Source organism: Patiria miniata, unplaced genomic scaffold (assembly GCF_015706575.1).
Source record: "Patiria miniata isolate m_02_andy unplaced genomic scaffold, ASM1570657v1 HiC_scaffold_20, whole genome shotgun sequence".
Lineage (NCBI taxonomy): Eukaryota > Metazoa > Echinodermata > Asteroidea > Valvatida > Asterinidae > Patiria > Patiria miniata.
Genome location: NW_024037059.1, coordinates 6,096,490 through 6,112,471, shown reverse-complemented (window position 1 = coordinate 6,112,471; position 15,982 = coordinate 6,096,490). Strand labels below are relative to the sequence as shown.

Below are 15,982 nucleotides of genomic sequence, written 5' to 3'. Positions count from 1 at the left end.
TTTATATCCACTCTGGGGATCAACTCCGCCCCTTGCATGATTTTTCTAGGTTAATTAATTTATTTTGGCATGTGGTGTGGCATTGTTCTGTTCGGTGGACCCTGATTTTCAAGCACAACCTTTTGAAAAAAAGTTTATGCAGTGTAATTCCACAAAAAGCATGACGTCATGGGATCCGTGGCCAATCACAGAAGAGGAGGGGAACTGCAGAGCTCCGGGTTCCTTCTCCGCGGGCCGGGACGAGCAGGCGGCCACGGGTTGGACGTGTATAGACTCTGCCGTGACTCACGTCCCTGGGACCTGCCCTACCCGCTAGTAACGGCTCTTTGTTGAGGGTTGCTCCGAGGGACATTCTGACCGTTACCTATCACTTACGACCGGGCAGTGTGCGCAAAAATCTGTTCTGTGCAAATATCTTTTACCAGGGACTGAAATTTAGAGTCCCAAGAGCTTTGTTGTGATATCCATTCCGGCTGACTCCAAGACTTTCACAATGAAGTCTACTAAGATCATCTCCGTCATCTTCTGGCTCATGGCATCCTTACATCAGTCAGGTGCCGAGGATGCTCAATCCTCCTCCCCTCCCACCTCAATACCAGGTCATCTCAAGCCCTTGGCTTCCGAGGCTACCCGTCTCCCCGTCTCAGTGATCCAGGACTTCCCTTCCCCTTACGAGTTCTTCCGCAGCTATGTCTACCCTTCCGTCCCCGTCATCATCAAGCAAGGAGCGAGGCGTTCGCCAGCCTTCCAGAAGTGGACCGACGAGTACCTGAAGAGCTTGCCCGAGTCCCAGCAGCTGATCAGAGTGGAGATGCGGAAGGTTGAGGAAAGACAGTTACCGAGGATGAACATGCCCTTCGCTGAATTCCTGGACAGATACCAAACCACCGATGAGTACCTTGTTGCAAGAGTCCCAGATTTCTTAAAGTAAGTGCATTTATTATGTACAACGAAAAATAATTTTCTTCCATAGTTGTCAAGTTTTGAGTAAAGTTGGAGCTGTTTTTCATGTCTCAACTTGCGGTTTTCATTAATTATAAAGCGCTCATAGGTTGAAGGGCCCTGAACTGGTGTGTTATTTAATGTCATCGTCATCCGAATGCTTCGTTTGCCTTATTTCCCCTTTCATCGTATTCTTCCTGTTTTGTAATCGTCAAGAGTTTTACACGATAAATGACAACGTGTGATCGCAACGACAACCGTGTCAGGAGCGGATCTCGATTTAGATCAAGAGGGGGTTTAGCTGCCAAGAGTGGGGTGTATAGCAGCCAATTGCCTTTTTTTTCTGCGCGATTTTCGGATATTTTCTTTGCGGCCCAAGAAGGAGGTTTAAATTCGCCATGCCTGTCGACATTGGCAACTTGTATCAACTATATTTGAGTCGAAAACGGATGCAGAATGATATGTAGACTGTGACTCTGGTGCTATATTGGTCTTTTCAGGAAAGATGTGCTGATCCCGCCATCTTTGCACTGTACCAACGTCACTGCTAATTTGCTGGAAACAGTAAGTATGAAGACTGGTGCATATAAAGATAAGTTCCGATGCTATCCAGCTCCGTTATTGTTATAGTCAGAAGCCATGAACCATATGCCATGCATGCAACCATGCATCTACAGGGATCACACCAGGAAAATGCCAAACGGGGATCACTCAGAGAGGATACGGCTTTTATTAATTCAAATTTTCAAATTAACCACGAAAGGAAGCTCACTTTTTAATTGCAAATGTTCAATTGAATCATAAAAAGGAAACTGACTAGTCAGTTTCCATTTTGTGGTTCATTTGTGGTTCATCTGCAAGCTCAACTCCAGTCAATTTCATTGTTCAAATTTTCAATATATCAATGTATCCAACCGCAACTTGCCTAACCTGTCAGCCGACATTTCTTTCCCTTTTCTTGTGGACAGATGCTCTGGTTCAGTAGCGGAGGTACCAAGTCCCACGTACACACCGACTATGTTGACATTATCAACTGTCTGTTCAGGGGCCAAAAAGACTTCCTCCTCGTCAACTACACGCGCTACAGAGAACAGGTAAGCAAACGGCATTAATAGAGAGATCAGCAACTCAGATTCACCATATCTTTCTTGCCTTGTATTGTTCTTGAATTACCCCCAAAAAATCTCTAGGTAAAAATAAGGTCATTGTATTCCATTGTTTAGATTATTTACGATCATCCAGAAGGCTTCTACTCGAGTGTAGACGTGGAACGAGTCGACTTGAACAAGTTCCCTGAACTGAGGAACCTGGAGTTTCATGAAGCGAAAATGCAAGCTGGCGACTGCATCTACCTACCTTTCAAATGGTCAGAGTAATGGCGTATTAAATATATTCAGTCTGTGATATCTTCTTTTTAATGCACAAAGGATCATCGGCTTTTGATGCATTATGTTCGTTTTTAATAAAAACACCACTCAGAATCCAAAGAAGAATGTTCAAAACCTAACATGTTGAAGGCTCAGATCAGTGGATGTAACATTTTTCGAGCACACAGTAAAAAAAACATACACAACTCCTCACGATTTCGTCTATATTACATTCTTTACTTCCAAAAATCAGTCAATATTGACTGACCGTTGGAAATCACCTACATTTGTTGATTTCTTCACAATGACAGCAAGCCAGATGGAATCATTTCACGGGGTGTTTATATCAATACGATCTTTAATCCAAGTAAACATAAGAATAATTATTTTGGTAGGTTACTTTTGGGATAAACGCAAATAATCCCATAGGCCTACGCCTTAAACTTGCACATTTTGCTAGCAAACAAAAGTTAATTACTTTTGAATGAGTTGTCAAATGCAACAGATCGACTCGCGCGTATTTATGGAATAGGCCAACACAAATGTAATTGCTATCCAAAGTTTACAGTATTATTTTGTAGCCCGACGATAATTCAGTTCTGGCAGGGTAGACTCGTTCCCGCCCCTACAGGTATCCATAATGTAAGGACCGGGACCAGTCTACTTGCAGGGCGGATCTGCTTCTGCGCACTTTAAGAAATCCTTTTGAGAAGGTTGCAGACCCCCAAAAATGGATACATTTTTCCAGCTCGTTGAAAAATCGCCACTAAACAAAAATTTGTTGAAGAGCGCAGATATAAAAGTTTAACCTTAAAACGACAAGTCATCTTTATTACAAAACAGGTTTCATATTTAATAGGCAGTGATCAACTTTTCCAAGTTTAAACATGTTTGCAATCGGTTTTTTTTATTGGAAACAAAAACAATATAGCATGTTTCCAGATTTGATCCTTTAACTAATTAATTGGGGATTCGGACGAGGGTTCATGGGGCTGGGTAGGGCATAAAGAAAGGCTGGGTTGCGGGGGGGGGGGGTAGGTATGGGAAAATGTAACAAGCTCATTAAAAATGAAGGTCGATACACAGAAATGGATAATTTTAAGCAACAACAGAAATCCTTTTAGGCTTAAACAAGCAGCTACAACGTACATCACATGCTACGCAAAAATACGAAAACAACAGACGCATTTCAAAATACATGGGGCTTGAAATCACGGGCCCTAATTTTCTCTTGAAGTTAAACAAATGAAAGACACCAAGCTTCATACAATGACCTGGTATTGAGAGCATGGTCTAAGCTTCCTATTGGAATTTTGTCATTAAAAAACACCTAAACTGAATGTACATTCTAAAATTGTTCGCATCCAGTATTGACCATTAAGTTTTAATTACCCCCCCCAAAAAAAAACCCAATTAATGTACATTTCAAATTGTTGAGTACGCTACTCAGTACGTCAGTGTCATCTTTGTACCCAGATGACTGACTGACTCTCTTACTGACTCGCGAGTGAATTAGCCCAGTTGTTATAGGTGAAGGTAGCCGGGCAGTGCAATCGTATAGGTAGCCATTATGGAGTAATCTGGCCAATTGTGTACACCAGATGTATGGAAAGACTTTCGGTGAAGTCATTCTGAATCAGTTAAATAGAATTATGTGTGCTCTGGGATCTTTTCTGTGCTCTTGTCTTTTTTCATTTTCATGTCTGTGTTTCCCACGACATGCCTGGATGACCGATGGACGGGAAGGCTTCATCACTCTCCCACGCCGAAAACCGAACTATCGTCAGGGTTCGCGTAGGGCCAACTTTAAATCCCAAAGCACTGAGAACCAGCCATCGGAAAGTCTCTGTAACCATCCGCGTTAAAACATACGGGTTTCATCTTTCGGCTTTCACTGCATGCTCCTCTTGGACAAAACAATCGCTCGCAAGCAAGCGTATTCAATCACAATAACCATCTCTGCCCTCACAGGTACCCATTTACTCCTGGGTGGAGAGAGGCAACGAGTGACAAAGTGCCTTGCTCAAGGGCACACGCACCATGACCCCGGCTGGACTCGGACCAACAACCCGCAGCTTTACCCACAGACCACGAATCCAGTGCCCTTAACCACGAGGACACAGCACTCCACATTAATGTTAAATGCAAGCTATTTCCGAGTGTAAAGTGCTCTGAACCTCAAAAGTCCCCTTGTTTCTCGAACATCATACAACCTTCAGTTGATCAAAGTTGATTCACATAACATTTGGTCCCGCGTGCGTCCGGACGTACCATTCACACGCTATTGTGTTTACCCTGTTCTGCTTGAACTTTTTTTGAGAAAATACTTCATACATTAATGTTAAATGCATTAAGCGATTTCCGAGTGTATAAGTACTCTGAACCTTAAAAGTGCATATTTTCAGTGTCCCGAATTGTCATCGTCATCGCCATGCCTCTTTTAAGATGTATCAGACCCCATGCAGTTTTCCACTTTCATCCCCAACAGAGATTCCCTTTCTAAATTGCTTTTTAACATTCTGGCAATTAAAAAGTAATTCACGTTTGATTGATACCTCGACCGAAAAATCCGGCCCATGTTTAGTTATTGAGTTATTACCTTTTTGGGGAAAAAAAATGTGTTCTGGATCCGGTGTCATATGAAAATCGGACTCGTATGAAAAATCAAACTCTTTTTTCCTTTCATTGGTTAAACCCTCTCACGTGACCGGTCCCCTCCTAATCATCTATGCATGAACATGCGCAATATCACCAATGAGTCCATATTTCATAAAACCTAAATTCATGCTACACCGGCCTTGCGAAGAACACGGGGAGAGCTGGAAACGCAACTTTAATGTGGTCCCAAAATCAGTTGGGTTACTTCTCATTTCAGGCGGCACGGCAGGACGGGGGATACCCCCCCCCCCCCGCCTCAGTATTTGTTGGGAACATCCATGACAATGCATTCCCCCTCTCCCTATTGTATATAAAGGCTAAAAAAAATCTTCCATCCCACCCAACTCCACCTCCAAAGACATACACTGGAAAGGACATGCACGCCAAACACTAACATACAGCACCGCATAATTTTATGTAGCATGATCTTCGAATTTCTTACTCCACTTGTCATGACAAGAATTTCCCGCTTCCGTCGGATTGTAACACTGATAAAAGTCTTTATATCTATTTTTCTTGTTTGCAATATTATTTAGGCTTACTATTGCGCCTATAGTCCACATTTATCAGCCTGAATAATTGTCTGTAAAGTAAAATTTGTAAAGTAGTTATCCATAGTACATGTAGTTGTTTTCGACGGATGTCCAATTCAAAAGTGAATATCAATCTTTCGTATTGCTAGAAGAATTAGCAAAAAAAATATTACTTATTTGGGGTGAACTCGAAAATAGTATTGAGAGGGCAATTTTAACTTTTATAATGATATACTGCCCGAATATTTGCCGAGTCTTTCAATCACTGATTCAGGATTCATCAGGTGAATTCCTTCGGCAGTAACGTTGCAGTCAACATTTGGTGGAATCACCAGGCATACGTCGTGCCCTCCCCGGAGTCCTGCGGCAGGCCGGACCCGGGGCTCGATATCTCGCTGGCTGATGTTAGCTTCCAGTACCACGACCAGCCGGACACCGGCATAGGCTTTCTGAGGGATCTCCACCCAGAAGTGGATTTCGTCAGGGATCCGTCGTAAGTTTCATTGCCTATAGTATAGTTCCTCCAAAATATAGCTGGAAATACTCACCTTTTATTAACGGAATATCTTGGAAACGGTGACGATTACAAATTTGCCGAAGTTGTATTTTGTTATATTGCTGTTGCAGAGCAAGTTTGAGGGCTTTTATGGACGAGGAGGAGACGGAATCGCTGACCGAGCAGCAATTTTTGGAATTCATGGACATGGTAACAGGAACACAAAAACTGTCGATGCTTGTTCAAAGTTTCAGTCAATCTAATATACCGTTTAGTAGCAACCGAGAGACTGCTGAACACACATAATAATAGGCATCTTTATGATCAATTGCTTTTCATGCATTTTGTTCGTTCAAATAATAACACCAACTCAAAAGAAGAATTTCCAAAATGTAACCTGTTTAAGTTTCAGCTCTATGGGTATTACACTTTTCGAGAAAGAAAGAAACCCACGCACACCCTTTTGATTACGAAAGATTATTTCGTCCATAACACTCTGTATTTCCACAAATCAGTCAGTTGACTGATCGTTGGAATCACCTACATTATGTAGGTGATTCCAACGATCAGTCAACTGGGCTACATTTCTTGATTTCTTCTGAATGACATCATACCAAGTGGAATAACATCATGGGGTGTTTAGTACCATTGCGATTTTTCATCCCAATGAGATTTTTGATGATAATTCGATAGGATGCTTTCGGGATAAATACAAATAATCCTATGTGCCTTTAAGTGATAAAAAAACCGTATAATTATTCACGTTAGGAAATCTGTATAAAAGAGATATTGAAGACCCTCGGCTTTTGGTGAAGTTTACTTCCTTTAGTTATTTCCTTTTCTAAAACTTAGTTTACTCTCTGTTTCCGAATTCTAGATGCTGTCAGGACCGGAGGGTGAGATCTGGACGGAGGAAGCTGTGCATGTTGCTCACCAGGTATATCAATCTTGGTTTCTTAAAATCCGTCTAGTTGTGTTGTCAACAAGTCTTGTGTTTATAATGAAAACTGCAAGTAATTTTTTACAGGGTAATTTCTTGTAAAAAAAAAAGGTACATAGGGATGGTCATGGAAGGTTGTTTGTTGTTTTTTGCTCATTCGTATAATGGAACAAGAAATGTTTCTATGTTTGAATTTTTCATTTACATGTTTTAATATTTTTTTCATGCTATTCACCGCGTGCGGCAGATGTTCCAAATGCTCGATACTGATGGCAATGGTGAGATTACATCACATGACATGGACAAGTTTCCTGTAAAGATCAACAAGGTACACTCTAATTCATTCTCTCTTAGCTGTGTAAACCTACGCTAGCCTCCGACACTTTGTCAGCGATCAGCTAGCTAGAAAGATTCGCTGGCCCGGCTACCTCCCCGCAGCACCGATGTTTTGTTGGCAAATTTGCCATCCCCCTCCGCCCGCCTTTCCTCCCTTGACTAATATTCTACAATGTCATTTAAGCTAAGTGATTAACTCTTTCCTTGTCGGATTATCTGAGACATTTTGAGGAAGGAACTCACCATGATCTTCATCTTTTTATCATTTCTCACAGTTTGACTCCTTCTTCATCAATCTTGGGCAGAAGATGATGATCCTATGCGACATCGCTGACGGTCAGATTTCTAAACAAGTGCAGGTATGGCTAAAGATCACGGCTCCTAAAAAGGGAATTCAAAATAAATTGTCAATTTTACTTTTTGTGGGTCCGATAAAGAGCCAGCTAAGCAGGCAGGCAGATTGGCTGGCTGCCACCTGTGAATTTGACTGGTTACCTACCTCACTGACTCTTGTGGTAGCAGACCAGTAAATAAACTTCCATAGACCCCAATGGTAAATGCTCCCACTTCAAAAATTCGGGAAAAATACTCACAACTCTCCAAGGTGTTCAAGACACACATCAAATTAAAGCTTATTTCATCATCTTTCATTTTCTGTTCAATTTACGGGGGTCAACTGATGACTTTTAGGAGAAATTTCAATCTGAAGACGATCACCCCTGAAAATAGTCCTGAAGCCCATCGCCATTTTGAAAAACGATGCCTACACTCCATTGCAAAATAGAGCGCTTTTAGGGTCCAAATTACATCCAATTTACACAGAACTGCAAGCTCCCAGTCCTGTGCACGGCTTCCACCCATATTTTTTACAAACCCTCAAGTTCATGGCCCACAGCATGCTCAAATACCGAAGATTTGAGGGCATGCAAATCGCGATTTGGCCGGCGCAGGCAATTTCGGACCGATTTACTGGTCTGCACCCTATGACCATAGAGGTGCTTACACTGGTCAGGGATCACCTTTACGAGTCATGTATAATTATCTTGAAGAATCTACACCACATTCATATCATGTGCATTAGTCTGGCGCCGATTTGTATGTACTTTCATGATACACGTGTATGCAATAATCAAGTCTCCACGTGGACATTTCATTGCCATGACGTGACCACTGCAGCTTATACTATAAACATTTTTTTAGTCATTCCCAATCAATTGAATATGTGTGAGAATTGGAACCAGCTTTTCTTTGCTTGTCTTGTTTTGTTTTGTATATTGCACTAATAATCTGCTTATTTTGCTATTCTGCAGGAGATTTTGAACAAGTTTGAGGAAGACAAGGTCCGGGATGTTGGTGACACACCTTCACATGAACATGGCAGCAAGTACAGAGGGACCAGTGGTCATACGCCCATGCGCAAAGGGGAACTGTAAAATAGGAACCAACTCAAAGTTTTGTCATAAATTGCTACGTCTATAGTTTACCTGAATTTTTTTTATAATGGATGAAGATAATGGAAGAAAACTGTATCTTTGAATAAAAAACTAATAATTACACCATGTATTTCATTTTGTTCTTCTAAATTATTGTTTTCATGTTGTGTTACGTGCGAGATATGATGTGTATTTATCCTATACAATTGTCTGAGTTGTTATCAGGCGCGGGAAGATTTTGAAATCTACGATGATTTATCCTGCATTCTAAGGCAAGTGAAGAATAAATTAAGGAACTTTAGCATTCCATTTATTATTGTTGGTCCTATTGTACAAGTTTCATAACATCAGTGGGGTGTTACCTCCCCCTAGATCCGCTACAGCCTGGGTATGGGAAATCAACAATAGAATTCCCCTAAAATTCATAATCCTTATATTCATTTTAATATTGTTAGTGGTAAATCCTTTTACAAAACACTCGAAGTAAACCTAGCTTACATAACTTTTGTCGTCTTATTTTTGTCCGTTAAGAAGTTATATGCATAAATTCAGAGTAAAAGTTGAATTTGTATATTAAATGTGAGTGTGAATGTATTATATACATATACATGTTTACTTATTTCAATTAAATCACTGTATAACAGTTTATAAATGTTCCGAACGTTTTCCTTATTCCCACTGAGTTAGGAGCCTGTCATGCAGGGAGTTATATTTAACAATAGACCAGCAGGTGTATAATCATATGCAACGCGGTGTACATGAGGTAATTTTTATGCAACGTAGTGTATATGAAGTATACCGGACACGTGGCTGTTCTAGATCAATGAAATATTCAAGACACTAACAATTAACCTTTGCCAAAGATCGTTGTAGCAGGCTGACCATTATGGAAACTGATAAATACTGATTAAAACGAACACCGTTGACTTTATTCAATATTGAACGCCGGGTGGACAATAACAAATTGCATATTAATTTGATCCTGTTCTGAGGTCATTTCACAGTGGCCTACGTGTAGCGTGCAACACCAACGCAACCTTAACCGACTAATCATGCAGTTAATTCCAAAAATGTACTTCTGTGAGGGAAAGAGGGCGCTATTTCCCATTAAAATGTCTTGGCCTTGGCACACTACAATGTCGACGATTGTTTTCGCTGATACCCAATTTGATTGGACGAAAGTCCGATGTCAACAGAGGGCGCTGTTCATTGATAAGCACCTACTTGAGAGTACGCATGTAGAAAAAAAAATAACTCTTGAGAAAGGAGGGCTTATGACAAGGTTAAGAAAGGGCAATTTGAAGACAACAAAAATCGACGGTGCAGGGAGGAGGGAGGGGTGGGGGCATTTACGGTGGGTGATGACTGGGTGAGGAAGGGGCAATGGGTTAAGAAGACAGACGGGGTGAAGTAGAATTTGGAGCCGAGGTAAGGAATTAGGGGCAACAGGGTCTGGCGGCGGGGAAACATTGCAGAATTGGGGATTCGGACGAGGGTTCATGGGGCTGGGTAGGGCATAAAGAAAGGCTGGGTTGCGGGGGGGGGGGGTAGGTATGGGAAAATGTAACAAGCTCATTAAAAATGAAGGTCGATACACAGAAATGGATAATTTTAAGCAACAACAGAAATCCTTTTAGGCTTAAACAAGCAGCTACAATGTACATCACATGCTACGCAAAAATACGAAAACAACAGACGCATTTCAAAATACATGGGGCTTGAAATCACGGGCCCTAATTTTCTCTTGAAGTTAAAACAAATGAAAGACACCAAGCTTCATACAATGACCTGGTATTGAGAGCATGGTCTAAGCTGCCTATTGGAATTTTGTCATTAAAAAACACCTAAACTGAATGTACATTCTAAAATTGTTCGCATCCAGTATTGACCATTAAGTTTTAATTACCCCCCCCCCCCAAAAAAAATACCCAATTAATGTACATTTCAAATTGTTGAGTACGCTACTCAGTACGTCAGTGTCATCTTTGTACCCAGATGACTGACTGACTCTCTTACTGACTCGCGAGTGAATTAGCCCAGTTGTTATAGGTGAAGATGCAATCGTATAGGTAGCCATTATGGAGTAATCTGGCCAATTGTGTACACCAGATGTATGGAAAGACTTTCGGTGAAGTCATTCTGAATCAGTTAAAAAGAATTATGTGTGCTCTGGGATCTTTTCTGTGCTCTTGTCTTTTTTCATTTTCATGTCTGTGTTTCCCACGACCATGCCTGGATGACCGATGGACGGGAAGGCTTCATCACTCTGCCGTGCCGAAAACCGAACTATCGTCAGGGTTCGCGTAGGGCCTACTTCAAATCCCAAAACACTGAGAACCAGCCATCGGAAAGTCTCTTTAACCATCCCCGTTAAAACATACGGGTCTCATCTTTCGGCCTTCACTGCATGCTCCTCTTGGACAAAACAATCGCTCGCAAGCAAGCGTATTCAATCACAATAACCATCTCTGCCCTCACAGGTACCCATTTACTCCTGGGTGGAGAGAAGCAACGGATGACAAAGTGCCTTGCTCAAGGGCACACGCACCATGACCCCGGCTGGACTCGGACCAACAACCCGCAGCTTTACCCACAGACCACGAATCCAGTGTCCTTAACCACGAGGACACAGCACTCCACATAAATGTTAAATGCAAGCTATTTCCGAGTGTATAAGTGCTCTGAACCTCAAAAGTCCCCTTGTTTCTCGAACATCATACAACCTTCAGTTGATCGAAGTTGATTCACATAACATTTGGTCCCGCATGCGTCCGGACGTACCATTCACACGCTATTGTGTTTACCCTGTTCTGCTTGCACTTTTTTTGAGAAAATACTTCATACATTTTATGTTAAATGCATTAAGCGATTTCCGAGTGTATAAGTACTCTGAACCTTAAAAGTGCATATTTTCAGTGTCCCGAATTGTCATCGTCATCGCCATGCCTCTTTTAAGATGTATCAGACCCCATGCAGTTTTCCACTTTCATCCCCAAAAGAGATTCCCTTTCTAAATTGCTTTTTAACATTCTGGCAATTAAAAAGTAATTCACGTTTGATTGAGACCTCGTCCGAAAAATCCGGCCCATGTTTAGTTATTGAGTTATTACTTTTTTGGGGAAAAAAAAATGTGTTCTGGATCCGGTGTCATATGAAAATCGGACTCGTATGAAAAATCAAACTCTTTTTTCCTTTCATTGATTAAACCCTCTCACGTGACCGGTCCCCTCCTAATCATCTATGCATGAACATGCGCAATATCATCAATGAGTCCATATTTCATAAAGCCTAAATTCAAGCTACCCCGGCCTTGCGAAGAACACGGGGAGTGCTGGAAACGCAACTTTAATGTGGTCCCAAAATCAGTTGGGTTACTTCTCATTTCAGGCGGCACGGCAGGACGGGGGATACCCCCCCCCCCCCCGCCGCCTCAGTATTTGTTGGGAACGTCCATGACAATGCATTCCCCCTCTCCCTATTGTATATAAAGGCTAAAAAAAATCTTCCATCCCACCCAACTCCACCTCCAAAGACATACACTGGAAAGGACATGCACGCCAAACACTACCATACAGCACCGCATAATTTTATGTAGCATGATCTTCGAATTTCTTACTCCACTTGTCATGACAAGAATTTCCCGCTTCCGTCGGATTGTAACACTGATAAAAGTCTTTATTATCTATTTTTCTTGTTTGCAATATTATTTAGGCTTACCATTGCGCCTATAGCCCACATATAGCATGAATAATTGTCTGTAAAGTTGTTATCCATAGTAGTAGTTTTCAACGGATGTCCAATTCAAAAGTGAATATCAATCTTTCGTATTGCTAGAAGAATTAGCAAAAAAAATATTACTTATTTGGGGTGAACTCGAAAATAGTATGGAGAGGGCAACTTTAACTTTTATAATGATATACTGCCCGAATATTTGCCGAGTCTTTCAATCACTGATTCAGGATTCATCAGGTGAATTCCTTCGGCAGCAACGTTGCAGTCAACATTTGGTGGAATCACCAGGCCTACGTCGTGCCCTCCTCGGAGTCCTGCGGCAGGCCGAACCCGGGGCTCGATATCTCGCTGGTCGATGTCAGATTCCCGTACCACGACCAGCCGGACACCGGCATAGGCTTTCTGAGGGATCTCCACCCAGAAGTGGATTTCGTCAGGGATCCGTCGTAAGTTTCATTGCCTATAGTATAGTTCCTCCAAAATATAGCTGGAAATACTCACCTTTTATTAACGGAATATCTTGGAAACGGTGACGATTACACATTTTCCGAAGTTGTATTTTGTTATATTGCTGTTGCAGAGCAAGTTTGAGGGCTTTTATGGACGAGGAGGAGACGGAATCGCTGACAGAGCAGCAATTTTTGGAATTCATGGACATGGTAACAGGAACACAAAAACTGTCGATGCTTGTTCAAAGTTTCAGTCAATCTAATATACCGTTTATAACTATAAATAACTATAACTTACAACATTTATAATGCGCTTTCCACAATGTTTCAAAGTCTCTCGGTTTAGTAGCAACCGAGAGACTGCTGAACACACATAATAATAAGCATCTTTATGATCAATTGCTCTTCATGCATTTTGTTCGTTCCAATAATAACACCAACTCAAAAGAAGAATTTCCAAAATTTAACCTGTTTAAGTTTCAGCTCTATGGGTATTACACTTTTCGAGAAAGAAAGAAAACCACGCACACCCTTTTGATTACGAAAGATTGTTTCGTCCATAACACTCTGTATTTCCACAAATCAGCCAAATGACTGATCGTTGGAATCACATACATTTCTTGATTTCTTCTGAATGACATCAAACCAAGTGGAATAATTTCACGGGGTGTTTAGTACCTTTGCGATTTTTCATCCCAAATGAGCTTTTTTGATAATAATTCGATAGGATGCTTTTGGGATAAACAAAAGTGATCTTATGTGCCTTTAAGTGATAAAAAAAACCGTATAATTATTCGCGTTAGGAAATCTGTATAAAAGAGATATTGAAGACCCTCGGCTTTTGGTGAAGTTTACTTCCTTTAGTTATTCCCTTTTTCTAAAACTTAGTTGACTCTCGGTTTCCGAATTCTAGATGCTGTCAGGACCGGAGGGTGAGATCTGGACGGAGGAAGCTCTGCATGTTGCTCACCAGGTATATCAATCTTGGTTTCTTAAAATCCGTCTAGTTGTGTTGTCAACAAGTCTTGTGTTTATAATGAAAACTGCAAGTAATTTTGTACAGGGTAATTTCTTGTAAAAAAAAAAGGTACATAGGGATGGTCATGGAAGGTTGTTTTTTATGTTTTGTTTTGTTTTGTTTGTTTGTTTTTTTTTGTTTTTTTTGCTCATTCGTATAATGGAACAAGAAATGTTTCTATTCTTTTGATTTGTTTAATTTTTTCATTTATGTGTTTTAATATTGTTTTTTTTTTGTTCATGCTATTCACCGCGTGCGGCAGATGTTCCAAATGCTCGATACTGATGGCAATGGTGAGATTACATCACATGACATGGACAAGTTTCCCTTAAAGATCAACAAGGTATATACTATATTTCATTCTCTCTGAGATATGTAAACCTACGCTAGCCTCTGACACTTTGTCAGCGATCAGCTAGCAAGAAAGATTCACTGGCCCGGCTATACCTCCCCGCAGCACGGAGTTTTGTTGGCAAATTTGTCATCCCCCTCCGCCCGTCTTTCCTCCCTTGACCCTGGACAAGCGCAATGTTCATACCAAAAAAACTCCGATTGGAACTTTCATATCTAATATTCTACAATGTCATTTAAGCTAAGTGATTAACTCTTTCCTTGTCGGATTATCTGAGACATTTTGAGGAAGGAACTCACCATGATCTTCATCTTTTTATCATTTCTCACAGTTTGACTCCTTTTTCATCAATCTTGGGCAGAAGATGATGATCCTATCCGACATCGCTGACGGTCAGATTTCTAAACAAGTGCAGGTATGGCTCAAGATCATGGCTCCTGAAAAGGGAATTCAAAATAAGTTGTCAATTTTACATTTTGGGTTTCCGATAAAGAGCCAGATAAGTGGCCTCTTTGTGCCTGACAGGCAGACAGTTAGGCAGGCAGATTGGCTGGCAGTCACCTGTGAATTTGACTGGTTACCTACCTCACTGACTCTTGTGACCATAGAGCTGCTTACACTGGTCTGGGATCACCTTTACGAGTCATGTATAATTATCTTGAAGAATCTAAACCACATTCATATCATGTGCATTAGTCTGGCGCCGATTTGTATGTACTTTCATGATACACGTGTATGCAATAATCAAGTCTCCACGTGGACATTTCATTGCCATGACGTGACCACTGCAGCTTATACTATAAACGTGTTTTTTTTTTAGTCATTCCCAATCAGTTGAATATGTGTGAGATTTGGGACCAGTTTTTCTTTGCTTGTCTTGTTTTGTTTTGTATATTGCACTTATAATCTGCTTATTTTGCTATTCTGCAGGAGATTTTGAACAAGTTTGAGGAAGACAAGGTCCGGGATGTTGGAGACACACCTTCACATGAACATGGCAGCAAGTACAGATGGACCAGTGGTCATACGCCCATGCGCAAAGGGGAACTGTAAAATAGGAACTAACTCAAATTTTGTCATAAAGGTCTATAGTTTGCCTGAAAAAAAATACAACGGATGATAATGGAAGAACACTGTATCTTTGAATAAAGACCATAATCATACTATGTATTATATTTTTCTAAGTTAATGTGTTCATGTTGTGTTACGCGTGAGATATGATGTGTATTAATCCTATACAATTGTCTGAGTTGTTATCAGGCGCGGGAAGATTCTGAAATCTACGATGATTTATCCTGCATTCTAAGGCAATTGAATAATAAATTAAGAAACTTCAGCATTCTATTTATTATATTTGGCCCCATTTTACAAGTTTCATAACATCAGTTAGCGGCTGAAGGGGGGGGGGGGGGGGGGGGTACCGCCCCCTAGATCCGCTACAGGGAATGTGAAATCAACAATAGAGTTCCTCTCTATTCACAATCACTTATTCATTTTAATTGTTAGTGGCAAATCCTTTAAAAAAAAAACACTCGAAGTAAACATAACTTTTGTCGTCCTATTTTTTTCCGTTATGAACTTATATGCATAAATTCAGAGTTGTTATCAGGCGCGGGAAGATTTTGAAATCTACGATGATTTATCCTGCATTCTAAGGCTATTTACACTAGTGGCAATAGCACATTTTAAAATACACATTTTTTAGAGTTAAAAAAAGAGTCTATCC

General features: G+C 40.8%; 3 protein-coding genes across 3 annotated transcripts in view; 2 read left to right on the top strand and 1 right to left on the bottom strand.

Annotated features, from left to right (window-relative positions):
- Nucleotides 1-352, bottom strand: part of LOC119727273 (sushi, von Willebrand factor type A, EGF and pentraxin domain-containing protein 1-like) — a 46,004-nt gene extending 45,652 nt beyond the window's left edge. The window contains exon 1 of the mRNA XM_038199130.1: nt 310-352. Within this exon, the coding sequence (XP_038055058.1) occupies nt 310-352 (43 nt within the window). The remainder of the gene's footprint in view (nt 1-309) is intronic.
- On the top strand, nt 148-8,744 carry LOC119727123 (lysine-specific demethylase 8-like). Its single transcript, XM_038198984.1, has 10 exons — nt 148-927; nt 1,443-1,506; nt 1,911-2,036; nt 2,166-2,308; nt 5,775-5,993; nt 6,128-6,206; nt 6,874-6,933; nt 7,184-7,264; nt 7,548-7,631; nt 8,583-8,744. The coding sequence occupies exons 1-10, from the start codon at nt 494-496 to the stop codon at nt 8,703-8,705; spliced, it is 1,413 nt and encodes a 470-aa protein (XP_038054912.1). The 5' UTR covers nt 148-493; the 3' UTR covers nt 8,706-8,744.
- A 2,039-nt stretch (nt 8,745-10,783) lies between these two features.
- LOC119727272 lies at nt 10,784-15,665 on the top strand. Its single transcript, XM_038199129.1, has 7 exons — nt 10,784-10,788; nt 12,665-12,883; nt 13,018-13,096; nt 13,800-13,859; nt 14,167-14,247; nt 14,588-14,671; nt 15,187-15,665. Exons 1-7 carry the CDS (start codon nt 10,784-10,786, stop codon nt 15,307-15,309), a joined length of 651 nt encoding a protein of 216 aa, XP_038055057.1. The 3' UTR covers nt 15,310-15,665.
- The last annotated feature ends 317 nt before the right edge of the window (nt 15,666-15,982 follow it).